This window comes from Dromaius novaehollandiae, chromosome 1 (genome assembly GCF_036370855.1).
Source record: "Dromaius novaehollandiae isolate bDroNov1 chromosome 1, bDroNov1.hap1, whole genome shotgun sequence".
NCBI lineage: Eukaryota > Metazoa > Chordata > Aves > Casuariiformes > Dromaiidae > Dromaius > Dromaius novaehollandiae.
The window spans coordinates 66983558-67011454 of NC_088098.1; the positions used below are offsets into that span (position 1 = coordinate 66983558).

Below are 27897 nucleotides of genomic sequence, written 5' to 3' on the forward strand. Positions count from 1 at the left end.
TGAAAAATATCATGTGATTGAATAATGGCAGTCTGTCATATGTATAAGAACATATATGTGCAGTGGGCGACTTAAGGCTTCATAAGCAGCCTAAATTTCCTTTTCTTTGACTACTTTAACCCTGCAGTTGATATAATAATTCTAATCTAATTTCCTATTTTATTGGGGGGGGGGGCAGTAGGGGTTTGTTTAAAGAAAATAGTGGAAGCATCAGCTGTCACATACAACTGAAAGAATGACTCACCATGCATTTTCAGCAGCTTTTGAATCCTGCCCTGGTGATTGTGCAGCAGGGCTCTTTATAATTTAATTTCCAGCGCTCGCTAGGGTCACTGCAGCAGGGGAAGGTATGATCTGGGATGGCAGATGGACCACAGCTCTGTTCAGCAATTCTCTCCTGTTCAGGCAATCACTGAAGGAAGAAGGGAACCAGTGTCACCCAGCCCTTCAAAGCCAGCCCCAGACGTCCCATTTCCAGCTCTGGGGGGTTTCCTTAGGGTGTTCCCAAAAGAGTGTGAAGTTCTTGGCTTCAAGGAGCATAGCCCATACTGCTCTCACTCCTCCGAGTAAGACTTAACAGTGTCCAAAACCAGGTTGTGCACTGCATTTCAGATAGGAAATGAGCCTGCTTCTTTTCACCACCTGTCTCATGCGAGTGCTCTGGCAGCTTTTCAGGGTTTGCTGCTGTGGCCTCTGCTGCTTACCCAGACATTGGAAAGACCTTAGCAGTTGGGCAGTGTTGCTTGAGGAACTCATACAAGAAAAAAGAAATAGTGAATTTCATAGCTTAGGTCTCAACAGAAAGAACATCAGGTTTATGGAAAAGGAAAAGCATTTCCATATGCAGTATTAAAGATATGCTGTCTTAAGTATTAAAGATATGCAGTAAATTCTGAGCTTCTTAAGGTAAAGGGCCCAATAATCCTTCCTAATATTTTCTTTTAGGCAAAGTAATGAGTGCCAGCTCTCCTGTAGCAAGTGTGGCTACTAAGTGTTTTGAGTAGAAGGGTGTAGGAATGAAAATGAATTTGGAATAAAAAGACAGTGTAGCAGGCTGGGCTTTTTAATGGTATTTCACTATGATGCTTTTGAAAAGAATCCTTCAAACTGATGTATTGACCACTGGTTTCTACTGCAAAACTGCATCAGATGGTATTTGGTTTCCTTGTTTTTTCTTTTTTCCTGTTATTGCTGTGGTCCACTTGCCTGTTCCACGTGATTTTTCTGACTATTAAATAACTTGAATGTTGGCAGATAATACAGTAATTAAAATAGATTCATATTTTTCTTCATGCCATATGCTCTTTCTGCCTGTTAAACATCATTAGTTTATTTTGACCATGCAAAAACATATAACTGTCTCATTTGTTCTGTTTGTATCTTACTCGTGCAAAAAATGACACATTGCAACTAACATTCAGGATTAAATTAATTCCTGTTGTAGTTTCATTGGTATCAGGAGAGCTTTACCAGTTATAGATTGGCCCCATTCATTAGGCTGCCACAAGATAAATCAAGCAGGATAGCCGGTGATGCCAATGTGGTTTTTCCCAAGGCTATACTTCGCATTTCACAATAGTTTTCTGAGATCTCCTGACATCTGCAAGGGAGCAAGGGCAAGGAGATGGAGTCTTTCAGCTTGAGCATATGCTAGAGATCTCAGGGTCAGAAAGAACAGTGTGTATCCAAATTACGCATGTCAAAATGAGAGCAAGGTGCCTCAAAGAGATTGCCTACTCAGAAATTTAATAAGAGTCATGGAAGAAATCTGCTTTCCAATGGTCTATCTTGTTGAGGTTTTCTTTTTCCTTTTCACATCTGTGTGTTGTGCTGCTTCTCAGCATGTTTGCAAGAAAAAAGTATGTCTCTTCACAGGTTGAAACTACATCCTGCTCAAGCCAGAGAAGACATTTGTCTTATCTCTCAAAGGTTTTTGTCTAGGAAAAAAATGATTGCTCAAGATAAAGATGAGTTAAAAGCTCTCAGAATTTGTGTGTATAAATATATATATTTCATATATACATGTGTATGTGTATTTATATATACTGGCACACACACACACACACGTGTGCATGCTATAGTTTGAGGCTTTAATTGTTAACTTGGGCCTTCTATGCAGGACTGAGCAGTTTGTTTCCAAAGAAAAAAGTAGTTTCAACTTTAGCTTGCAACCGTGGATCTTACTGCAATGATAAAAGTTACGGTGATTCCAGAGCATTTGAAGTTAGGAAAAAGATAGTAGTGTGCAGGTATCAGTTACTGTGAAAATGTCTTCTCTTCTCTGTCTGGGGCTTTCTCACTGTTAATCAAAACTGCATAAGCTATAGAGTTTCCTTGTCTAGGTTCTGTAGTCCGGATCATTGTAATGCAAAGCATGACCTATTTATTGCAATATTTCTTCTCAGTGCCTAAGAGTTTTGTCAGCTTGAGCACAGCCCACATCCTCACATCGCTTCCTGAGCTGGGATTTTATAAGCTTGAGAAGAAGAGGGCGTATTCAACTCTTAAGAAACTTGTAAAACAGAATTTGATCACAAAATAGCACTCTTTCTTCTGATTCTGTAGCAAAGCTGTGTTCAGCAAATTGGTCTGGTACCTCACTGAAGAAGAAAACATTAAACCGAGACCTTGGCCACCTATCGTTAAAGATTCCTATGATGGTTTTCACAAGAATGGGTGTGTTAATCTTGCCATCCTGGCCAGACTCCTGCGTGCACAGTCATGTTCTGCATATCAAAATGACCTTCCTTCTAGTTTTCAATCTGGACAAGGTTAGATGTAGTTCTGATATGTAACACTGAGTTATTTCAAGGCTGCTTTCTTCTGCGCTTAAAGTTTTAGCTTTTCAATTGGAATGAAGTGACTTCAGAATTTATATCATGAATTCAGTGTTTTGCAATATTTGGAAGAAAGTTTCAGCTTAGTTTTAATAGGTTTTAAAGTAGTTTGTGAGAGCAATAAAGAGTGTGGCTCTAAAATCAGTGACTGAAATTCTCACCCTGAATCCTACTCTTTCCCAGCTTGAAGGCTTGTTTTATTCATTTTCAGGGTGACTCATACCTGCATTGTCTTTTTTTTTTTTTTTTTTTTTTTTTTTTTTAATTCACTGTCAATATTTCTTCTTGTTGGGGAGGAAAAAATATTTGTACATTTGAAGGAGTGGGGAAAGCAGTACATTGCAAAGCGATTGTGTGCTGTAGGAAAAATGTATTTCTGCTGGGAATTGGAGAGCTCAGGATATGTGAGGGGAAATAAGAAGAGCTCTTACTTTTATTTTAGCTTCTGATTAGGAGTTCTCAGTGGTAAATGTCTCATTGTTTCAAAAGCCAGTGACTCCTTACCTAGATCACCATAAAATAAATTCCCTTTAGGGAGAAATCTGCCTCTGTCTCTTCTACAGAAAATATTCTCTCTTAGAGACCAACAGGCCTGCCACCTGGGACTGTGATCTCTTCAACTCTTAGAAAGTAATTGACATTAGACCTACTTAATGCTTGGCTGTCATTGTGCCAGATGCTGCAGGAAGTGATTCAGCAGGTTGAATTCATTCCTGCAAGTCACTAATGGATCAGAGCTGCTGAAGTAGGAGCTTCAGAGTTGTTTCTGATGAAATGTAAAACTTAATCTCTTTGTGTTTTTCTCTCTTAAAGGATGATGTGGCACATCTTTAGAAAGGCTGGCTATTCATGGAAGCCCTAACTTTGAAACATATCTCAGAAGAACGTTTTAGGTCCCTTCATGCAATCCTCTGCTCTCCTCAGCAAACAATCATATAATCCTTTTTTTAAGGGGGAAAAGCCTGTCAAAATCAAACAAACAAAAAACCCTCCACCCAGATGGGTATTTTCCTGCCATTATTTCCATTAGAAGGCTAATCTAAAGTCTTGGCCTAAATCTGTTCAAAACCAATAGACACATCTTTGTTCTTGTGCCAGTATTATTTTTTAGTTGGTATGGTCTTGTCATCTCAGATGGACATCTAGAAACTGCAGTATCCAAGACCATTGCTCCATTGTACCTCCTTTTATATTCTCCTTTCATGAGCACATGGTATCCTCCATTACCGATCATAAACTTGAACATTATGTTTCTACAGTATTAAACAGCAGCTGTTTCACCTCAAAACTGGCTGCTTTTTAGCAAGAGATAAAATGATCCCTAAAGTTAATAGCGTAATAGAGGCTTGATCCTGGCTATGATTTACTCCCAGTAACAGAATATAGAGAAGTAAATAGTCGCATCCTGGGGAAAAAGCTACGTAGTTCACAACATATTCATGTGAGTAATGGGATTACCCACTGGAGTTAGGTCCCTACCACTAACGGGGTTTCTTTTTTTGTAAAAGTCAGAATATGAAGGTAGGTCATGGTTAACCTGGGTTTGGGTGTGAGAAGCCAGACAGCTGATTGCAGTCCCATTTTATCCAGCCATGTGTAATAATACATCTATCCTACCACAGTAATCAATAATTAATTCAGTTTGTAGAGTGACCAGCTTTATGAATATTAAAAAGGAATTGATTTGGACTAGAATACGCTAGTTATTTTCAATGTACTTTCTCTTTTCTTGGCTTACAACAGCCACGTAAAACATTAATGTGTCTGGCACAGATTGAATGCTTTTATGGAGGATTAAGCATCCAGAATTTGCCAGGGCATTTGAGGAGGTTAGCAACATTCATTATCCTATCTTGATGTTTGTATAGTGCAAGTTATGTGCTAAATACAAAACACCAAAGAGTCCAGGAGAAATGCAGAAGTTAAATTTCCCATAAACAGATATAATGGGAAAGCAGTTGCTAAGGGAGCCACAGACTCTGAGACCAAAAAACCAAAACAAACAAACAAACAAAAAGGCAAGTTTAGGCCTTGATCCTGCAAGCCTGTCTGTGTGGGTTTAATACAGTATGAAAGTCTAAAAATGAAGACATCGTACATGAAAAAGTGCCTTTAACATGTTATTAGAGGGACATTGAAATCCTCTAAGTCCCTTTTGTAACATGTCTTTAAACATCAGTGCAGTGCAGAGGGTTTATACAGCTCTAAATTTTTAGGTGTTATATTATGTCTCTTTTGGGCTATTTCTTGAGAATCACTGAAATCTGTAAAAACCTGGATCCGAAATGCTGCAAACTGAAAAATGAAAATGACCAGATATTTATGCTCTGAGTTGTAAATACAGATGGTGAAGAGTGACATTTTACATATTCTTTAAGTTTTAATAACCGTAAAAACAGTTAGTAAGTGAAAAACAGAACATGATTTTTATCTGCTGAGTGTCCTTTTAATTTCACAGTGTGCAGATAGCTTTTGATGTGAAGATTTGGTGCCAAAGGAAGTAAGATAATGGAAGAATCTTTAAATTGCATTATGTCACTCATGTTACTCTGCTCACATCAGCCATAAGCAAGGAGAGGACAGTAAGCAGAAGATAAGAGAAAGAAAGAGTCTATGGCGATTACTGCTTAATTCAATTATTGTTTAATTAAATCAAAGCATCATGAGCAAAAATAATTTGGATTAAAAATGAATGCAACTTCCATCCTTTATTTGATTTGTTGTAGGAAAAAATAAATGAAGTAATTTAATCACTGACATAAGAAAGTTTCAGTAATTCTTACAGTAATAAGGAAAGCCCAGATCTGAATGAAACAGCAGAAGAAAGCCCAAGGCACACCCGCTAACATGAAAGATGACTACATCTAAGAGTTGTGCTATTTAGAGATAGCTATTGACATTTTAAGTACTATCATGTGCTGTGTGAGCTGTGATATGCACCCTCTGGTCATGTGGATAGCCAGATCAACTGTTTATTTCAGAATAAGTGATGGGAAAAGACTCAGTAGAAAGAAGAGTGTAAGCTTTGCTTTCTGTGACCCACTTTATTGCCATTCATTTCTAGGCTATCACAAATTGTCAGCAAAATTTTCACAGATTCTGTCACTATGATGCCTCTTGGTGTTTGTGGGGTTCAGAGTTTTTATTTGTGGGTGGTTAACATACAAATATACAGATATTTACCTGCAGCTAAGCCAAACTTCTTTGCCGTGAGAAACAGAATAAGAATCCCCACAACATCAGACCATCTTGGAAGATTTCCCAGATTCCTGAGTACTGACAAGGTTAGAAAGGACACAGTAGGTTCTTCTTAAGACTTGGGTGACATTGTTTTAGTATCAGTGGCTTTTGTCCCTAGCTGCTTTTTCTTGTCCACTTCTCATTACATATGGAAACTTATTACTGTGGTGAAAGTACTGTGCTGGTAACTGAGAATTAATTTCCACTTCCACTGCAGACTTGCTTTTCCATCTTTCGTTAGCCTATTGCACCTTCCCTGGGATGATCCTGTTTTTGAAATTGATATTACACTGCCTTTCACCTACCCTTTCTCTTGCCCATTGTGACTATATGCTCTTTGGGGGAAAAAATGTCTTACTAGTTTTTCTCCAGGGCCTACTGCAACAGGACTTTGAACTCGAATGGATCCTCTAAGTGTGTAGTAAGATCATGCTGATGACCAGCTCATATTTTTCAATGCCTTCCCTACAGTATGCAAGATCTAAGTCAATGAGATTATTCTTATGAGAATGTAAATGTAATTACTGAGAGTGTTGTGTATTAACTACCTCTATTAATATATGTTAGTGTGACAAATTCCAGCTAAAACTGTAATTCTGTTTTAAATATCTGCTTGGCCCCCTTACCCAATGTAAAGGTGGTCTGGTATCCCTTCCTTCCTTCCTGAGGAAAGCATCAAACAAAAGCCTAATTCTTCTGATTTTTTTTCTCATGGATAGAGAAGACTAAATAAACCCATGACCCTATTACTGTGAGCAACGGTCTGGGTTCTTGAGTGCTGTGGATTGACATGGCTTTCCTCAGTCAACGGAGCTATGCAAGATGTGGGCTAAGTGCCACATTGAAGGATATGGGCTGTTATTCTTACTTCTTATAGCTTGTCTAGATCAAGGCTTAAAGCACTAGCTTGGAAGTGCCACGCTTACCACCCTTCTGTGCACAGGCTTCCCCCTGTCCTTTACTAAATCATTTTACCTTTGTGTGTCTCAGTTCTCCATCTGTAAAGTAATGATGATGGTGCTGTTATATTCTGTAGAAGATTGGTGTGGATAAGTACCTTGAAGACAGTGGCCCTCTCTGATGTGATAGGAAGGGGAAAGTGTAATCACCCATGAAATACAGAAATGAGTGTGTATAAAAATGGAAAATCTTCATTTGAGTAGTTTCCTTTGGTCATTATGCTGATGGGCTTCTCAGCTAATTTTAAAAGTTCGGATATATGATAAAGTTATGAGCAATTTCAAATGTTTTGTTATTTTTGTATGGGGCCACTTTCACTTTATTGGCAAGCATTAAAGGTGAAAAGCTTGCTGGCATGATTAGTGTGAATACTTAAATAATAACTGCTATTTCAACCTTGTTTTTTGTGGCTATTCTTCTGTAAGTAAGGGACTTTTTTCTGTTAAAGCATAAGCATCAATAACATGAATTGTTTTGAAAGGGCACACATAAATCTTGGCTTCATCAAAATACTAAGTAGCTTTGCCCCAGACCTCTGTGAACCCCAAAATAGCACCTCGTGGATTTAAGACTGCCTGTGCCATTCCTAGGAAAATCATTTGTTTTATTTCTTCAGTGTTGTAAATGTGTGAAGAACTCTGTTTGTCTACTAATCTGCTCCTTTCTTCCTCTTTTTCCTTTTATTTGTATATCCTTTAGAACCCCTTCCTGTGAGCAGTGTTTCTATCTATGATTACAAACCATCTCCAGAAACAGGAGTGTTGTTTGAAATTCAGTATCCAGAGAAGTACAATGTTTTTACCAGGGTAAATATAAGCTATTGGGAAGGAAAAGACTACCGAACAATACTGTACAAAGGTAGGAAGAAACTATTCCACTAATACTCAATGCTAGCTCTACTGGAAACATTTTAAACAGTGGTATTAGGTGTGCTTTTGGTGTGTATTGGTTATGATGATTTATATTTCTGGTAATGTGCCTGTTTATCTAATAACTTTTACATCATGGAGTAAAGGATGGGTCTTCATAGTTGAGCTGATGGTTCACTTAGGATTTTACACCTGCTTCCCGTTCCTGGTCTGGTAACGTCCTTTCTTTGGGATTTTAGAAGAGGACTGGGAGGTATGGAATATTTTTCATCAGTCCTGAAGTCAGCCTGAGAAAGGATCCCCAATTTCTGATGCAACCAAATAAGCATGTCCACTAAAATCATCAAAACTTTCCACTTTTTTTTTTTCTGCTGCTTTATAATCCAAAGAACAGAAGAAGGAGAGGGGGAAAAAAAAAGCCAAAACTCAGCAGGAAGGACAGCGATACATTTTGGCTTTCTAGATATGCATGTTGAATTCCCTGGATGACATTCTTTCTCAACCGAAATTCGTAATAAAATTCCCACTCTCTTCCCTCTGGCCAGGATTTCTTCTTATTAAACTGCTCAGCAATTTCTCAGCTACAAAAGATGGAAGAGCCATGAAATGCCCCAGATCTGGGAAACTGCTTCAATATGCCTGTTTCCTGGTGCAGGTGTTTGAAGCTGATACTTCTGTATCATCAAGTGACACAGTACTAATAAGTAGTACTGTATCATTCAGAATTGTTTCAAGGCTAATAAATCCTGCTATATATTATCAGTTTCATTTTTCTTGAAACAACCATGCAGTCAATCTAACAATCTAACCAGAGCAAACTCTGCATTCTTTTTTATTTGTTTAAATCTGAACTCCCCTTTGCGCTCTGGTATAGCTTAAGCGTAGCATTTATCTCAAAGCTGCAAGTGGGACTGCACTATGGAAGCATCCTAAGCAGTGCAAAAGGTGCCTGCATGCTCCACAGGCCCTAACACACAGCTGGTTTGGTATTCCACTCTGACAATAAAATGCCTTTGTGAGCGGCCCAGTAGATGCTGGGTTGAACATCAGGCACTGAACTGGGGCTCCCAATTTTGGAAGTCCAGTCATTGTGAGCTCCTCCTAGAGTCAGCAGAGGGAGATAGACACCTCCAGAAGGAGCTCTAAAGAATTTTGCTATCCCTTTCCTTCAATACGAAGGGGGATTAGAGTAATGTTTTCAATGCTGTAAAGTGCCCAAAGTTAGGAAGGGTGATTCTGGATTTTAGCACTAAACACAACCTCCTTCCAGAGAACAAAAACGATACTAGCAGCAATTTTTGCCTGCCAAAGCTAATATATAGTGTCAGGGTTTGTAATGCTGCTGCTGCTGATAAATGAAAAAAATCAGCCTGAATTAAGAGAGACACTAATCAATGAGCAAACTCTTCCCCACAGCCAAATAGCTTTAAGTAACTTCCCTTCAGCCCACGTGTGCACTGATGTTAGAAATGAGCTCAGAGCTCAGTACTGGGTGCAGTTGTGTTGTGGATTGCTCTTTGAGCATCTATCCTGAGCATAACGCGTCAGTCGGAGAATGACCAAAGAGGCTTTTGCATGCAACAGTTAAAGGTCTGCAGAACCTGCCAGACACTCTTTGATATGTTTAGTATCATGTGGCCAGATGCAGTTCCTTTCCTGTGAAAAATAGTTCACATTTCTTTTGCTGGGCTTTTTTTCTAGCAAAGTGCCTTTAAAAGGCAGGAAAAATTTTGGCAAACTGAATTGTTAGAATTCCATTTCTCAGACAAGGCTGAGCAGTGTTTAAGCATCAGAAACACTGTCAGGTCAGCATGTGCAGTTTTCATTATCAGAAAGCGGACATCTGATGTGTTTTTCTCTTTTTTCCTTTCTCTTTTTTTTTTTCTTCCTTTTTTTAAACCTTCTGCAGACTTCTTTAAAGGTAAAACAGTTTTCAATCACTGGCTGCCGGGTATATGCTACAGTAACATCACATTTCAGTTGGTATCAGAAGCAACCTTCAACAAAAGCACCCTGGTGGAATACAGTGGGGTCAGGCATGAGCCCAAACAGCACAGAACAGGTGAAGAAAATGTTTATGTACCATTTGCTCACTCCTTTCTGCCATGGGAGGGGATTGATCCTGCAAAGAGAGGAAGGAAGGTCTGCATGGGGGCAGCCTGAGACCTGCTCCTGGCTAGGAGCGTGGGTGGATGATGCTTAGGCTAGCACTGGGGAGGCAGGGCGTACATTTGTGTGTGCAATCCTGTGCAAAGGGCAATTTGCATTAGTGTTTCTGTTATAAAGCTTGCTTCCCAGAAAATAAATCCTGCTTCACATGAGACATCCTAGGCTTTATATTAGGGTCCCTCCCCTCCTGCCCCCCATGGGAATAGCCACTGAGCTACTATTGACCTATTTGGTCTCTCTCCTCTCACAGTGAATCCTAGCTAAACTGTTGGAGAAGTCCTTCCTCATTGCACAGTCCTTTGTTATAGAGAAGAAGAATGTCTTAGTTACTCTGCTTGGTGGTCAGTTTATGCTCTGAAGCATGAACTTTTAATTTTCAAGACAGCAATGTTGCAAAGACTGAAAATTGCATTTGTTCAGGGTCCAGAACTAATTTAATTTGGTTCTGGGATGGTGCCGAAAACTTTCCAGTTAATCTGTTGGACCACAGACAATTTCCAGGGTCCAGCGTGAAATGAACCAGTGCTAAAATTGAAAGGCCAGATCTTGAACACACTGATGTTGGGCCATTGCCTTGGAGGAAGCAAAGCCAACTGATGCCAGCTGAGTTCTGTTGTGATGATCCTAAATATAGCTATTGAGAGACTGAACCATAAGGATGTAACCAACAGGATGACCTTCCTCCTACTTGCTGCCCTCCCATCCCTCGCTCTTCCCATCAACTGCAACAAGAACGTAGTGTCTGTTTTTGTATAAATGGCTATGGCTGGGACAGGGGCAGGTGAACAAATTAGTGTGATGTAAGCTAAGGTGCCAGATTAAAATGTACTAGTCAAAGCTGTTTGCACCGGCTCCTCACATATGTCAGGGGTAAGAGCATACAGGCAAGCAGTTACAGTGAGGCAGGTAAAATGCTGTGTATTCACATGCTAGCACGAGTAAAAGTACTTCTTCATGTACCAGAATCTTATCCTCTGGAGACCCCAAATTTAAGATCAAGCTTTTACAAATATTAAAATTTAAACTAATTTTAAAATTTAAACTAATTTTGTGAAAAGGTGCCTGCTAAAAGCATGTGAAAAGCCATACAGAAATCTGGAGTGCATGCCTTTGAGCATAAGTTATGCCATCTGTTACTTTTGTATATGTTTTTCAGCTCATTTCTACAGAAATATTTTTCCACGATCAAAAAATTCTAGAGATTCTAGAAGGCACAATAAAATAAATGAAGTTCCAGTCTTACAAATTTACACCTGGGTAACCTTGCTGCCCTATTAGCAAAGAAATATGATTTATTTGTACTTTTCACATCTATGTTACATTGTGGTATTCTTCAGTCCTGATTCTTCTGTGAATTTACATTAATCTTGATCCCACTGGAATTGCTTGTGCTATAAACATATGTAAGGCAATGGAGAGTCTTAATGAGAGCAAGTTATTTCAAAATAACCCTAGATACTTTGTTTTTCTGCAAACAACATGTGCCGTTTCTCTGGGGAATTGACACATCACAAAGTACATTGAACATGCCAATTAAGACTAACCCTTGCTTCTCTTTTAGTTCCTTACCCACCTCGAAACATTTCTGTTCAGATTGTACCAGTCAACAGAATCAACTGGGAAGAGCACAGTGGAAATTTTCCAGAAGAATCATTCATAGGACCACAAGATATAATGGGGAAAGAGAAACTTAGTCATTTTTCTGATGAGCCGCCTGAAATGCCAACAGCAAACACATCTTACTCCTGGCCAGATTACCGCTATAACAGCACTGAGGATGAAGCCACGTCACAGCCGTACTGGTGGTCTAACGAAGCCGAATCGTCAGAGGGCGAAGAGGAGTTTGTCAATGCTGTTCCCAGGGATTATGAGAGCAATGAAGGGAATTCATTGGCAAAGCTTACGCCAGAGCCCCCCTCTTTCCTTCCTGTACAAATGGTGCTCACTTGGTTACCACCAAAGCCACCAACGGCGTTTGATGGTTTCCATATCAATATTGAAAGGGAAGGTAAAGACCCTTTTCACACCCCTTTTTAGAACTCCACTGGTGGATTTGTCTCCTCTTCAAATTATTAATTACCTAATACTGTGCTTCAGAGGGCTTTATTAGGTCTCCTGCATTTCTTAAGAAATCTTGTGCATTGGGTAGTATTTGTTTCTGGCTGGGCTTGCAATTCTCCTTTGTTAGACAAGATTTATACTAGTATACATATTGCTGCACTGTTTTCACTGCAGTTATCGTAAATCCATTCCGGTATTGGAGAAAAGAGAAACAAGCTGATAGAAATTTGAGATGAAGAAGGTACATTATATCATGCAGCTTTGTCTGCCACTGAAAAAGATTCTCAGGGGGACCTAGACTAGAAGGCAACTATAGAAAAGACTTTCTATATTCAGATTAACAGTTGTCTCAGAGGGCAGCTGCAGAACATATCCCTTAGGCTACAAAATGGTTGCAGTGGAGAATGGAGAGACTTTTCAAGGTACAGAACTACAACAAAATAACCATGTCACTTAGAGATTTTCTGTTTTAAAATCTTTACTCTCCAAATGAATTTTACCTCCTGATAAGCAGTTTTGATAATCTTTCTCACACTTGGGGCAAATGTGCCTTTGCAGAATAATAAAGCAATAGATAGAAAACTGGAAGGTCCTTTTCCTCCGTGCTGTGCTGTTTTTCACTTGCACAGTCATGGCAATCCTATTTTGTCATCACTGTTACTAAATGAAATTTTGGCCAGGGTTTATTGTTCCTTTACAGCTATCCTGCAACCTTGGTCATTAATTACTCTTGTGCTGATGGCAGGAAATAAAACTACCTGCATAAATCCAGTCCGTTTGGATACCTTCTAATCCCAGAGCAGAAACAGTATTAGCGTTTCTGATATAAATCTTTTCTCAGTAGTTGGGGCCTTTGAAATTTCAATTAATCCACACTACTTCTTTCTCCTGATTTAGAGAACTCCACGGAATTTCTGACAGTAAGCGAGGACACTCACAAATTTGTTGCTGAGCTGAAAGAACCAGGGAAATACAAGTTGTCTGTAACAACATTTAGCTCCTCTGGCTCTTGTGAAGTTCGGGGAAGTCAATCAGCAAAAACACTTAGTTTTTACATCAGTAAGTATCTTGGCAAATCCATTTCACCCAGACCAATGTAACTTTAAAGTACGGAGGTTTTGACGAGTAAAACACTGTGGCACCTGTGGCCTCTGCTGCAGTATTGTCAGAGTCTGGTCTTCAGGAATTTCCCTGTGTCAGAGAAGGAAATATAATGGAAAAATGTAAGTGAAGCTGCCTGGATGGGCCTCGATTGTGCCATCTTGATAGAGCTAAGAACTGAAAGCAGGTGCGGTTTCCAATAGAGCTGTTGCCACAGCTCAGAAGTGGCTCACTGAGACGGGACCCCTTCTTGCATCTTTCAAAGAAAGAATCAGAGAATTAAAGTGGTGGTTGTAGAGAATCTTGAAAATATTTTACTTTCTTATTCCTAGAGACTGTATTTGGGCAGGGACAAAGTGCAAGGCAGTCAAAGGGCATCTCAGGCTTAGAGTATGGGAACTGCAGAAACACTCAACTCAAATCAGATGGCCTCTGAGAGAACATATGGCAAATTTTGGTAGATGAAACAGTCCAGCCTGCTATCACTCAGACAAGAAAAATGAATTTATTATTTATCTGTAGAATCCTAGGGTTTCTTAACTGACGTTTTAGTGAAAGACAGAATAATAATACAGTACTATGTGAGCTAAGACCATAACTGACAATTAGATCAGCAAGTGAGGCAGGTGTAGGTGAATTTAGACTATTATCCTACTGAGAACTGTGTTCATCTGTACAGAAACAAGAGAATGAGATGCCTGAATAGGTATACTAGGCAACACACACACGGAATATCTTTTTGTACAAAAGGTAATAAATACATCCTACAAAATGCCCATATGAAGCGAACAGGGAAACACTTGCAGCACTGCACAGCTTTACATCTGGGAGGACAGTGTCTCCCTCAGATCATGAATGCTGCAGCAAGACATGATAGCTAAGGCTGGTGGAAATACTTATAGTTAAGCTAGTCTCATAAGGAAATGTACTTAAGTATATTACTAATAAAAAATATGTCTTTAGTAGCTTGTAACATTTACAAATACTAACTGTTTGGGCTTAAATTCCTCATAATGGTTAACTGCACTCAACTGAATTCCCCTCTCTCTTCTTTATTTTTAAAACCTTTACAGCTGAAAGATACAGTCTTCGGAAAATAAAGAGAAAAGAGAATAATGTTTTCTTTCAGATTTATGGATTCCTAGGTCAAAGATGAACTTGAATCTTTTTGGCTGTAAAGTGTTAAGAGGTCACGGGAATATAATGGATATTTTCATGTTACCTGTAATATATGGGGGAGGGAGGTCTTTTTCTTTTTTTGGTAGTGAAGTCTACACTAGTTTTGCAGGCTTTTAGAACTGCAGGTAGGCAGTTATCCTATTTATCCTGACAAATTCAAGATCCTGAGTATTTTAGGAGGATTTTATATGTATTTCTGATAATATGCTAAATGTGAAATGTGAACAAGTACAGTTCAGGTGAAATGACTTTTCTATTCCTCTTAGCCTGATCAAGTAGGCCTTCTGTGGGGACCACAATTTTGGCATGAGACATGAGGGTAGGTAGCTAAGTTCTCTTGATGACAATGTTGAAAGAATTTAAGAATAATAAGAGCTATACATACATCCAGTGGCTCCAGAGACCATCTAATAATTGCAGTCCTCTTTTTACCAGAGTAGGCCCTACTGTCCTGAATAAATTTTGCTCACAGCTTCACCTTTATTTTATCCGTTTATCTTTCAGTCAGTGAATCATCCTGTCAAATTACTGGCTTGTATTACTTGACATTGTTGTTGTACTGAAATGCTGTCTCGATTGTCAAACATTATAGGCTGATCTTACACCAAACTCATATTTTGGTGGTTGTTTTATTTTCTTAATAAACTAAAAGAACTATTAGAATTTTATGCAGCGAAAAAAGGCCAAGGAGACAGCTGTCAAAAGCATTACTTAAAACTGATGAGAGAAGTTGGTAATTTTCATGAAATCTAACATTTTGACCAAGTTTAGCTGAAGTTATTTTCCAAATTGTTATTTTATCTCTATTTAACCTTATGTTCTCTACAAAGTGCTTCAAAAAGTCTGATGGAGAATGAGATTCTTCAGTGTGGCAATCTCTGTGAATCAATTTTCACACTTCAGTGCAATAGTATACTTGGAAGGTATTTTAGTGTGTAGGGAAGGGAAATACTTTGTGTGCTTATCTTCTAATAATTGTCAAGAATCTGTACATTAATGGATATCACTGGTTTTAAAATGTTTCTGTGGAGCAAACCTGATATTTCTGGGTGGTTACCAATAAGCAGTAGAGAATACTGCATTCTGAATTTTTGGAACAGTAACATTTCTCTTGTCCTCTCCTGCTTTGCTGCAAGTGAAATAGCACTGGCTACGGGTTGTATCCCTGGGGCTGCTCTTTCCTGCCTGCAGGCAAGGCCGATGGACAGCTGTCAATCCGACCTCTTTCACTTATAGTGAATAATCTCATGAAAGAAGAGTGTTTTAGCACAAGTGCCCTAAATGCAGAGTAGAGGGAGTCACATGGCTTGCTGACATATGCTTTTGTGGCGTGTCGCAGGCCCCACGGGCGAATGGATAGAAGAGCTGACGGAAAAGCCCCAGCACGTGACTGTGACAGTGTTGAGCTCCACGACTGCCCTGGCATCCTGGACAGCCTCACAAGAGAGCAGCGGCAATGACACCATCATCTCCGTCGTCTCCCTAACATGTCAGAAGCAAAAGGAAAGCCAAAGGCTTGAAAAACATTATTGCACTGAGGTAAGGGGCAGAACTGAAGCTTCTTCAAATACCAGGAAAAAAATTCTCATCGCTAATCATCCTGCTGCTTGTTACCTTAGTGCCCAAGGGCCCTGTCAGGCTAAGGACTGGAAGAGCACAGTAGTTGGCCATGTCTTCTACAATCTAAAGAGATAAGGCTGGTGCAGAGTGGAGGGGAGAGTACAGCATGCAAGAATGGGCAGTGTGCAGTAAACTGTATCAGTGCTACAGTTGCATTTCTGCTGGACTGAGTGTGGCTGATCCTTTGTTCAAACTTGTGAATTGCACCCTTAAAGGCATCTCTGTGGCAGTAGGCAAAATAGCATCACTTCATGATATAACACTAAGGCATGTGTTCTGATCCATTGTATTAAGAAAAGTGTTCTCATGCACAGTTATCATTGACCTTGCTTAAATTTATTCTTAGTTTTCCTGCAGATGAATACAGAAACAGACTCTAAGCTTTCTGAAAGTTTAGGGGTGGTCAAAAGTCAGCTTTTCTTTTCATCTATAATGTCAGCACTGGGAAGGTGAAAACACTAGGTTTGGAAAACATCCAAACTATCTGTGATCTGAATGGACAGTGGTACTTTAGGGCTGCCATATGGGTCGTGTCTCTGATGATAAAGCATCCTGAACCCCAAAACATGCCAGTTTTCTGTTATTTGAAACCAGTAGTATATGCAACCCCATGTCAGATCCTTTGGCTATCCCCTCAATGGGATGTGGCTGCAATTAGAGAGAAGTTTTAGCCCACATCTCCATTTCCTTGCTTGAATGCTTGCACTTCTGTTTTCTGGGCAGTGCCACAGCTTTTGTCTGGCTCCCTTAATGTGTGGGACTGTGGAGTTTGAAATGCCTGCAATGCTGCCCTTAGTGCGCCCATGGGAATGGGAGAAGAGAGCTAACACTAATCTTCACCTCCTTTAACTTGGGATTAGCCCTTCAAGTTGAGCTACAAATGAATTATTAATGGGAGTTTGCATACTTTAAAAGCCTCCTATTTTGGCTTATATTTGAAGAGTGGTCATGAACTTGCACATTTGGAGGTCTTTACATGAAGATTTTAGAGGTGTTTTTTCAGAAACATTTGTAATTTCCTTGAATTCTTTTCCTTCCATTTATTAAAAAAAATGCAATCATTTAATCAGGAAGTAAAACAATACAGTAGACAATTACAAGCCAGACATAGCAGGTACATAGATATATGATTAAAGGAATTATTATAGGAATCATCTATATATTCAAATACAAGTAATTACCTAAAGCCTATCCATGAATAATCACGATACCTGTAAAAGTAAATGCCTGTTTATTGCAAGTAAGTCAAAAGGTCTGAATATACTTATTTGTTTCTTTTTGTTGTTACAGATATTCTTACCACCACTAATCAGATTTTACCAGATTATTATACCTGAAATTATTAATGGCTCCCTGACAAGCTGAAAAGAGCAAAATTCAGTGCAAAGTTCAATCTATTTCTGCCATTGTTCACAAATCAAAAGTGATTTATCTGTCCAAAGCAACTGTTAAATTCCATTCCTCACCTGGCCGGGCATCTGCCTCCAGCTCTGACCAATACCTGGCACTTCAGAGCAACAGTTTTAACGCTGATATTTCAAACTGAAAAAATGCCACAAGGTCCCCTAGTCAGGATTTGCCATGCTGGGCAGGAGAAGTGAAAGCAAGTAATTCCCCTCTGATTCCAGCATGCAGCTGTTTAACACTTGCATTGAGAAGACAGGTCACCCGTAACTCACTTTTAGCTCACACAGCTGCAGGTGAATCAGACGGCCAGTGAGAAAACTCAGGCCTTTTTTGAAAACACTCTATCTAAACACTCTAGCCTGAATCAATGAACTTTGATACTAAGAAAAAATTGGTGCTCTACTGTCACTGAGATGTAATGTATGACATTTAAGTGGCTGCTCACCACTTTCACAATTTTGTCTTTTTGGGCCTAGTGGATGGAGGTTTAGACACTGAGATTAGTATGTTCAGAAACATGACTTTTGTAACTGAAGTAGTTCAAGTATAATCTCAATCTTCTTTTGGTTTGCAAAATAAATGCTTTATCACTGATGTGTTCCCCTCCTACTAGGTGAATACAAGCAGCAGCCTCATTGAAAATCTTGTTCCTGGTGCCCAGTACCAGGTTGTGGTTTACTTACGGAAAGGACCGTTGGTTGGACCACCTTCTGATCCTGTTACATTTTCCATTGGTAACCCCTGCATCTACTGTTTGAACTACTTTTTTTTTTTTTTTTTTTTTTAATACCATATACATTATGGCTTAGAGGCCATTAAGGAGTGCAGACAGAGCTGTCATGCTGGTTATTTCAAATATAACGAACGTTTACAGAGACTATTTTCTTGCACTGTCTGGCCCACTACTGAGGGCTTCCTTCAGTGGAAGATGGACATTTCCTGTTTAGACATTAGGTGTTTAAAATACCTAAGGAGGAATTATTGCCAGGATTCATGCACACAGTGGACCTATGGAAAGGCCCATCTCCATCTCTGGACACCTAAATATATGTTAGTCTCTAGCTATGCTCATGGTCTATATCACTTAGGGCAGGAGTCACTGCACTTAGGTGTAACCAGCCTGACTTGCAAGTAGTTTGTGGTCAGTGGCACCTCTGGTAAGCCATTTATTGCCCTTTCTCATGAAATGTATGGGACTGCATTAGGACATTTGTTGCAAATATGCTTTCTGATGGACGTAATGTGGCCCAGCCTGAAGGCCACTGAGCTAATAAGAGTCAGGAGAGCTGGCTTGTCTTCCGTGGTACCACATGACCATCTCTTTTTAATTGTGTGTACCTACATTTTCTTGAGTTTAAAAATGGATCTCGATGTTCTCTGCTTCGAGGTCTGGAGATAAAAAGAATGCTATAAGAATGAGATCAACTTTTTCAAGAATGTGGTTTTATGACCCAGAGGCAGAGCTTTTCCCTAACTGCCTATAGTTCAAGATTTCGTGAAGCTTCTAAAGAGGCACTTAGGATAGAATTTGATATCTTTTAGTTTAAGTGTCATCTTTTTTATTAAAATTATCACTTTAACAAAATATTATAGGAAGAGAAAGGGCAAAGAGAAAACAATTCAGTGTATAGAATTACATTTTTAGAGAAATGTTTAACCTGAGTCACCCAGCGTCTCCTTTTGACAAATAATCTGCCTTGTTGGAGAGCAAGTGGCTGAAAGTTAGAGATCTTTATTATTTTTTGCTCTACTTCCTCTCTGTGAAGTAGGGAAGAAAGTGAAACAGAAAAAGACAAAGTTAACCCAATAAGAGTTGAATCCTGCAAATGACAGCAGGTATATGGACTAGTGAATATGGTGAGAAACTTTTCATTCTAGGCAGTCTCCTCATATGCTTTCATAAGCTGGGCCCAAATAAGAATTTGAAAAGCGAGTATGATACATTTCGGTAAAGAAAAAATGTAGGTAAATAGACACAATATATGTACCTTATTATTAAAATATATAGCACAGGATAATTTTTACAAGCACTTTTGGGTTTTTTTCTAACTGTAGTTACTTCAGAAATTCTCAGATTTCTATTTTCGTTTGCGAAAGTAAAATCATATTCCTGAAGTAAATAAATTCTCTCATTTCTTTACTCTTATGTAGCCTCATAGCCATAAAAATCAATTCTAAGCAAAATGCCATATTTTTTATCATAAAAGGAATGCTTTATGGAATAAAACAGCAGTTGCATGAATATAAGTTTTCATTTCATTACAGGATATTGAACTTATAAGAGAAGTAAACTGCACAACAAACAGTTCTGTGAATTTATCGGTGGTGTCTAATGATGAATGAAGCTGAAAAAAAAGAAAAATTACACTTTAAAAAGAATACAGCTCTCCCTATGTTTACCCTAAGATTCACTTTCACTGGGTGGATATGAACACTTTAGAGAAAGGTCAGAAAAGATGTGGTAAATGGGGACTGATTTATGAAGGAAGAGGCAGTTATCTGTGCTAACGTAGGCTGAAGTAATCTGGGTGTTGTTCTTGGCTCTAACCCTACGTGCAGTAGTTGGAGTTCTGCAATTCTTGTGTTAGCTAAGTACGTATTTAAGTAGCCTCACTGAAGCCGAGAAGAATAATTGCTTTCCAGACAAGTAAGAGTTGCAGAATTTGACCTGTCAGTGACATTTTTTCAAATGGCTTGACTTCTCACTTTCTCACTTTCCTCCTCTGTGAGGCAAATATAGCAATACCTAACAGCACCCTTAGATTCCCCAGGGGAGGCGAGGTAGATGTAAAAAGTGCTCATTCTTGTGGCATTTATCTTCCTAAGTGGTGTGACTTTTGATGCTTTTGATTCTGAGCATGCGACTTGAAATAGATCCTAAGCAGCTTAATTTTCAAAGTAGAATGGAACACTCCATTTATGAAAAATCAATCCCTTGAGTTTATCTCAAGCGAAGCAGCTAACACCAAGTGGTCTTCAGTCATTTCTGAAAAATTAGACCTTAAACTGGAGAACAAACACTGAAAAATTGTTATACCATTGCTTGTGACAAGGAGGTAGGACAGGGATTAAACAGTCGGGAACAAACCCGAAATAGGTTGAACTTGGTTAAAGAAAGGTATAGCATAGCCATTTGGTTAAAAAAAAATTGTAATTGATTAAAAACAAAAAACTAACCACTTTTTCTGGTCTATAGTGCCCACTGGAATAAAGGATTTGATGCTTTACCCTTTGGGACCCACTGCTGTGGTTTTGAGCTGGAACAGACCTTTTCTTGGGGTGTTCAGGAAATACGTTGTAGAAATGTTTTACTTCAACCCATCGACGATGACCTCTGAGTGGACAACCTACTACGAAATAGCAGCAACCATCTCCTTAACTGCCTCAGTGGTAAAGTGACCATTACTGACTATTGCTTTCTCCTGTGTGTATAGCTCTGGCACCCTGGGATGTTTCTTTGTCTAGCTTTTTCTCCATGTGTATGTCCGTATGCATTTAAACCCTGAACATTTTTCAAAGGAAAGAAGAGAAAATCACCAGCATGCTAGAAGCATTTTCTCTTCTCAAGTAAGGGAATGGCAGCTGAACCATGGTAAAGCTCATGGATATAACAGCTTTTAAGCAGAACTATAAGACAGGAGACAGGCCTCTTTTTTGTTGACAAACACGCATGTTCAGCAAGTCCAGAGGTAGCTTCAGATTGGGGATGCACTGTCAAGGCTTTAACCAACTCCAGCATCTCCTGGGGGAAGTAGTCCAAAGCCTTATCTGCACAACTGATATTGATAATATAGATTTGGGGTTTGCAGGCTAGTCTTGGAGTAAGCCTTCTGAAGTGCTTAACTGTAGAGATGTTCTTGCTAAAATAGCCTTTGTGCTTCTGAAGCTGCAAAGATTTATGCCAGGATTTCACCTAGGCTGAGATCATTCTCTGAAAGAAAACACACACACGCACACCAACACATCTTTGCAGCATTGGGCATTCAGAAGAAATAAAGTGAATTTTTTCCCTTCCTTTCCATGTCTTTCTAGAGAAGGTGAATAGATTCATTCAAACTTTGCCCTTGCACAAAACCATGAGCAATTTTAGCTGAAATTAGTTATTCAGAAAGTTATGAGTCTGCGAAAAGGTTAGCAATAACTTTTGCTGCTTGTGAAAGCTGTAGTGATTTACGGTAATTCATTTGCATAATACCATTTGTGTAGTCATTTTAGCTACAGAGGCTTAACTGTAATTGGATACGAGACTGTAAATTTAGCACATAAATCTCCAAGGAAATTAAAAACAAAAATAACTTACCAAATGAGTAATTAATATCTTGTAATCGTGACTCAGCACAATTAGATTAATACCTGAGTGATCCAAGTCATCTTAGAAATAATACTGTCTTCAGGAGTTAATGTGGTCCATTAGAAAATGAGATCATTATTGTTGCAAATCCTGCCCATGGAAACCAAGGGGAGTTAGAACTGCTTTGTCTGAATTTCAGTCTCAAATGCAACAGTGCTATATTGCAGTTAAAGTGAGTATTTCTTGAAGAATAGTTTTGTAGATTAAGTCTAAATTAGAAATGGATTTTTTTCCCCTGTTTCTCTATTATGGCATTTAGCAGACAAGTATGTTCTGGTGAATTTTTCTTTGGGTTCCCTAGCAGTACTCCAAATAGGCTGTGTCAGAATGCCACCAGGTCCCACAGATTTCCCTATAATCAGTAAATCATTTGACCTTTCTGAGTGATATATTCTGGAGCAACACTGTCAAGCCCAGAGAGGAGGCAGGGACTCAAAAATCAAGCTACTTGACTTTGGTCAGAAATTATTTCCTGAAGGGTTTATCAGTTGGCCAGGAGTCTTGGGTCTGAATTGCCCTTTCACTCTGTTTACTTGCTTGGTTCATTTTGTGCTTTGCAGCATATTTTAAAATAGTTAAAGCAACATTTGTATTGTCAAAAAACACCCTAGGGGCATGCCAGAAGAACTATAGGCAGCTTCCTGTTTCAGTGTTAATTAGATACCACCTTTTCTAAAAACCAGAAAGAGAATATTCTACAAACTCTGTATTTGGATTGCCTTATAGCATCTGAAAAAAAGGCCACTACAATCAACAAAGCTCTTTGAAAATGGCATTTTCTAATTTCTAAGAAATTTTCATTATTTCCAATTTGCTTTTAATTTGAATTACAAAAATATCATAGGATTTTCATTTAAACATGAAATTAAATATTTGAAATGTTTTGTGCTGTCATTGAAAGTATTTGATTTTTAACCTAAATATTACAAATGACTTTGCAATATAAAGTACGTTGTATTTTATACTTCATTTGTATCTCATTTATATTTATATATATAATTTATATCTCATTTATAACTCATATTTCATTCATGTATCATTCATAATAAATGATAATACAATATGAAATACACTTTGAAAATGGAAAAAAAGAAGTTTTTTGAAGTGATGGTATCTGAGTGAGGAAAAAAATTGTTTCTAATTTATCCTTTAAACACATTTAATTAAAAAAGAAAAGGCCACATACTCCTGTTAAGTATATTGCTTCCATCAAATCTGACTTTTTTTTGACAGAAAAATGTTCTGTGGGAATTGTTCTGACCACCCTGGAAATCAGTGAAAGGTTCCAATGTATAGGGAACTGGACCACGTGGGTGTGGATAGGCAGCAGAGCTGTCGCAACCATGTTTGGTCTCTCTGCACAGATTTTTGAATAAATTCAAGCCCCAGATTACGCAGATTCACTAGACTTGGTAGCAAATTCACAAGTCATGCATAAAAGGGCCATAGGACCACAATTTCCCAAAAATACAGTGTCCATGGGCTTCTGGCTTGTGTTAGGCAAGACAAGGGTGCAGGTTAATACAGCTTTGCTAGTGGGTTTTCTAGCTGTCTTTTCAGGCAGAGAGAAGCACGGAGAGTGACCTGTCTTTTCAACATCCCGCCTGCACACTTTAGTCCTGTTTATCTCGTAGTCGTGTCGAGCTGACAGTTCCCCCAAATTCAAGATGGGGCGAGTGCACCAATGGAGTACGGAGGGGCAGTGCAGTAGAGCTGTGCCCACGTGTGGGCACGAGGTGTATAGATACTGTCACATTTTATCCGTCGTGCCTTGTGGTGGTGAATTTTCTCCTGAGCTGCTTCTTGTCTTTGTCGCTTTATAGAGAATAGCCAACCTGTTGCCTGCTTGGTATTACAATTTCCGGGTTACCATGGTGACTTGGGGGGACCCCGAGCTGAGCTGCTGTGACAGCTCTACCATCAGCTTCATCACAGGTAAGCAGCGGTGCCAGAGCTGCTCCGTGGAGATGCTCCTGGGAGCAGAAGTGCTGAGAGAGCCTGGCTTCACCTGCAGATATTTGCAAGTTAGGGTATTTAACAGCTAAGCTTTTGTTTTTTTTTAAGGAAAGCTTTGAGGACTGCTTTAGTTCATTATGTATCATTTTCTTATGCAAAGTGTAGTGTTTATTACTCTGTTTTCTTCCATCAGCTGTACACATGGCTCCAGTGAAGGTCAGTGATCCTGCTTGTCTTTTATGGCATTGTATGCTTTACTCATTGAGGAAGAAATGAGTAAATTAATAGTATGAATTATTAATTTTGCTAATATTACGAAACATTTTTCCATATATTTGCCATGTTTCCAAATGCTTTTTCCTGCCTCTTTCCCCTTCACAGTAATGAGCTTGTATTCCATAGATCAGATGGTGACTTCTGTGGTATCTTAGTTAACATACATCAGAATTAAATATTCTTATAGTATGTTGTGTAGCACGTTTTTCTTGTGCTCCAGCCTTGTGTTATCTGTTGGGTGTTCTTGTTTGTGCACAGTCAGGAAATAAGGGTGCTCCTTTGATCAAAACGTTGCACCTGGACTGGACTTGAGAAACTCTGCATGATGCTGGCAAGTCATTCGTAATCCAGATTCTCAGCTACAGTAAGCTGTAGATAGATCCACATTGATTATTATCTTCCAGTGGGAAAAGCTTCATGTTTAACACACTCCATTGTCCCTCATCAGATACTTTGAGTTCAAATCTTCAATACGTCAAATAGAGATGGACTAGATGTGAACAGATACGGACTAGAATACAATAGCTCCTGTTAGCTCCTTGCAGTGTATTTCTAGGATCTAGGCTGTATAATTCAAAGTTCCCTACTGAATTGTTTTGCTTTTATACACCACCGTTTAGTTCACCTTGCAGAAGTATAGCTGATTGAAAGCAGTAAATAATTCATATGCACCACGAGAGGAAATAGAGTGTAAAGCATTCTTCTTTTCCAGTTGTAGAAATCACATTATGAGGAAAATCAGCCTATCTAGGCCCCAGCCGCTCCCTCCAGAACAGATACTAGCCTAGCTCCAGATTTCCCGTTTGGCAAAAGCCTAAGAGGATGTAATTGAGGAAGGAGCTGAAGAAGACCCATTTGCAATGATGATTAATATAGTGCCTGTGCTTGACTGAGCCATGAGAGAAGAATTATCAGTGAGTTAAATCCTAGCTCCACTAAAGTTGGTAGAAACCTTCCCATCCTGAGATATCTGATACCAAGCTGGACTGTCTTGGCACTGTCCAGTGCCTCAGAATTTCACAGCACCTCCCCCCATAATGACTGTGCCTGCACATTTTAATATTGTGTCTTCAAAAAGCTGTAGCAGAACTCACTGAGATTAAGCTTATTATAAAAGATAAACTTTCATTAAGATCAATGTGGATCTCTGTACAGGGAAGGTAAAGACTATTACAGCTATTAGATGAAAAATTGAGCAACTAGTACATGTAGACAAAATCAGAAATGGACGAACATCTTAGATAAGGTCATCCATTTGTGACTGGCAAAACCCATCTTCAGAAAAGGTATTTGGTCTTAGAATGAAAATATCCAGAAAAGGAGAGTCTCCCACCTTTCCAGGTGAGATGTACCACTGCTTAGTTTCTCCTATTATTAAGGATTTATCCTTCATTTCTGATCTAAACTTTTCTGGCTTTAATATCCAGTCCATGATTCTTGTTACACTTTTATTGACTGAAGAACCTCAGATGCATTCTTTTTCTACACAGAATTTAGTTTCAATCTTTTCCATTGATAAATTGCATCCATTGAACTCTTCAGGTCCTCTCACAGTAAGGCATTTTTCTATGTTATGTTTTTCCCTCCTTTCCCTCCCTAATTTTTACTGTCTTTTCCAAAGTGTGAACACTGAAATTGTAGTACCAGCCTCCTGAATACTCACTACAGAGGCAAAATCAGCATCCTATTCAATGCTCTCCTGTTTGCGCATCTAGATGATTATATTCGCTATGGCATCACACTGGATGTCTATGTTGATTTGCTTCTAAATCCTTCTTAGAGTAGTCGCTTTCCAGAATATGCCATTCAGGAAGGCTTGCCTGCATTCCTTTTTTCACAAATATTCAACTTCGCACCTGGAGCTTCAAAATACGTTGTGTTCGAGCAGGCCCAGCTTAGCAGCAATTCACATCACAGCACTGTCCAAATCTTCTACTACTCTGCCAGTTGCCGTGCTATTTGCATGATTTATCAGCAGTGGTTTTCCTTTTAGTTTATTGATGAAAGTGTGGAATGGCAGTGAGCCAGATCACAGCATTTTAAGGGAACAGTCCTAACAAACAAATTTGATTTCATCAAATTACGAGTGCTAGAGTCATCACCGATTATTGGTGTTAAATACATTCCTGTCCTCTAATTACCTTATTAATTGAATCCTTTTCAGTTTTGTCTTGGGACTGTTGGGCTCGCTGGCTGTTGTTACTGAGGCCATACCACAAATGAAATATTGGCATATTGTTAACACTTCTGCCCTCTTCTGGCCTCTTTCTGGTGAATAAAGACTTCTTAGAAGCTAGCCTCAGGAGCACAAAGTCTTCTTAGATGTTTCTTGCAGGAAAGGGGCAGGCCAGTTTTCCATGTCTGCAACTTCAAAATCTTTGTCCCCAGCTGGTCTGCTTTTCACTGTGTAAGGCTAGCAGGAGACTACAAAGGTTTTTATCACCCTCAGCCTCATTCTTTCCAAAGATGTAACAGATGTTTTTATGGAACGCTCTGCCCCTTTCTGCCTTGTTCTGGATAACACTGCCCCCCCTGCACGGCCTGCATATGTGGCCAAGAATTAAAAAACAAAAAACAAACAAACAAACAAAACAACAACAAAAAAATCTCTAGATTTTGAAACAATAAATAAAAGGTTTTGTGGTCTTTTTGACAGTACCATCTGTGAGTTCTTCTGTATGTAACTGGAAAACTAACCTTTGTACACAGAACATAAGTGTGTTTTTAAACCAAAGCAGAAGGCTTATCTGGGAGTTTGGGACAGCACCTTGCAGTGAGCTCAGGGCAGAAAAACAATTTCCCTAATGCAGAATCTCATTGCTTGTGTGGAGTCTATAAATAGGTTGGGGCCTTAGTGAACTGAACTAGAACACCTGGAATGAAAAGGCTATCAGAAGAGACTAGATGATAGATAGCTCTCTCTCACAACATCTGTTCAGATGTCTCCAGGTGGTTGGGTGGGATTTTGGGGAATCCAGGCTTTCCCATAAGTAAATACTTCATGAGAAACAGCGAGGCTCCTGCAGCAACTGTTGCCCACTGCCATAGTGACATATGGAGACTGCGAACCACCAGTGTTGCTGTGGTGACTGATGAGTTTTTTAATGGCACCTGCTGTAAACAGCTGGATTTAAAACAATTGTTAGCAAAGGCTTTTTAGACCACCAACATTTTTTTTTTCACAATAAGAGTGCTTTTAGTTTTGGAAAAGCAAAAAGTGTAGGAAAGGTACACCATGGGTGCTGATGAGTATGATCACATCTGTCCTTACTGTGGAGCTGTTGTCTGGCTTTCCAGCAGATGCTTTCAGCTATCACTTCACACCAGGTCAGCAAAGGGATTTAAGTTCCTACAGCCTCTTTGTGCACCTGGGCTTCCAATGGGATATGACGTTAGGGAAGTCAGGCACAGAAATCCCTTCCTAGGTCTGGGTCTTGTCTCTTCTTTACATATCCTGGTTGTTCATTGCCAGATATCCAAAGTTGACAGCTGCATGAATATTAACAGGAAAGCATGTCATCCATACCTAGGTATATGAGGAAATTAGTAACAGTATACAAGATTCATGTCACATTAGACTGTAATGAATACACAGTCCTTGCCTAGAGATGGGCTGGGAGCTCCAGAAACTCAGAGAAATATTTATTTAAAGGTTTTATGCTAAATAAACTTGCTTCCTCTCAACAGCATAGAAAGACATTTTAAAGGTGAATTTGAGGGAAGAATCTTACAGATGTTGCTGAATGGCTCTAAATAAATAGTCCGTGGCATCGTATTTGTTGCCTTCCTCAATGATCACTTCAGTACATCTCTTCTGTTCTCTGACAAATGTCTAGCTGCAAGACTGAGAGTCCTGAAAGCCTTTCTGAAG

General features: G+C 39.2%; 1 protein-coding gene across 7 annotated transcripts in view; it reads left to right on the forward strand.

Annotated features, from left to right (window-relative positions):
• The window catches only part of PTPRO (protein tyrosine phosphatase receptor type O), a 159071-nt gene that overhangs the window by 94117 nt on the left and 37057 nt on the right, over positions 1–27897 (forward strand). For 5 of the 7 annotated variants that reach the window (XM_064515535.1, XM_064515534.1, XM_026116951.2 and 2 more), the window contains exons 3-10: positions 7737–7895; positions 9816–9968; positions 11637–12083; positions 13034–13195; positions 15756–15955; positions 18057–18177; positions 20640–20833; positions 23618–23729. In XM_064515535.1, coding sequence (XP_064371605.1) covers positions 7737–7895; positions 9816–9968; positions 11637–12083; positions 13034–13195; positions 15756–15955; positions 18057–18177; positions 20640–20833; positions 23618–23729 — 1548 coding nt within the window. The remainder of the gene's footprint in view (positions 1–7736; positions 7896–9815; positions 9969–11636; positions 12084–13033; positions 13196–15755; positions 15956–18056; positions 18178–20639; positions 20834–23617; positions 23730–27897) is intronic. The other 2 variants (XM_026116954.2, XM_064515538.1) reach the window with 2 other exon arrangements.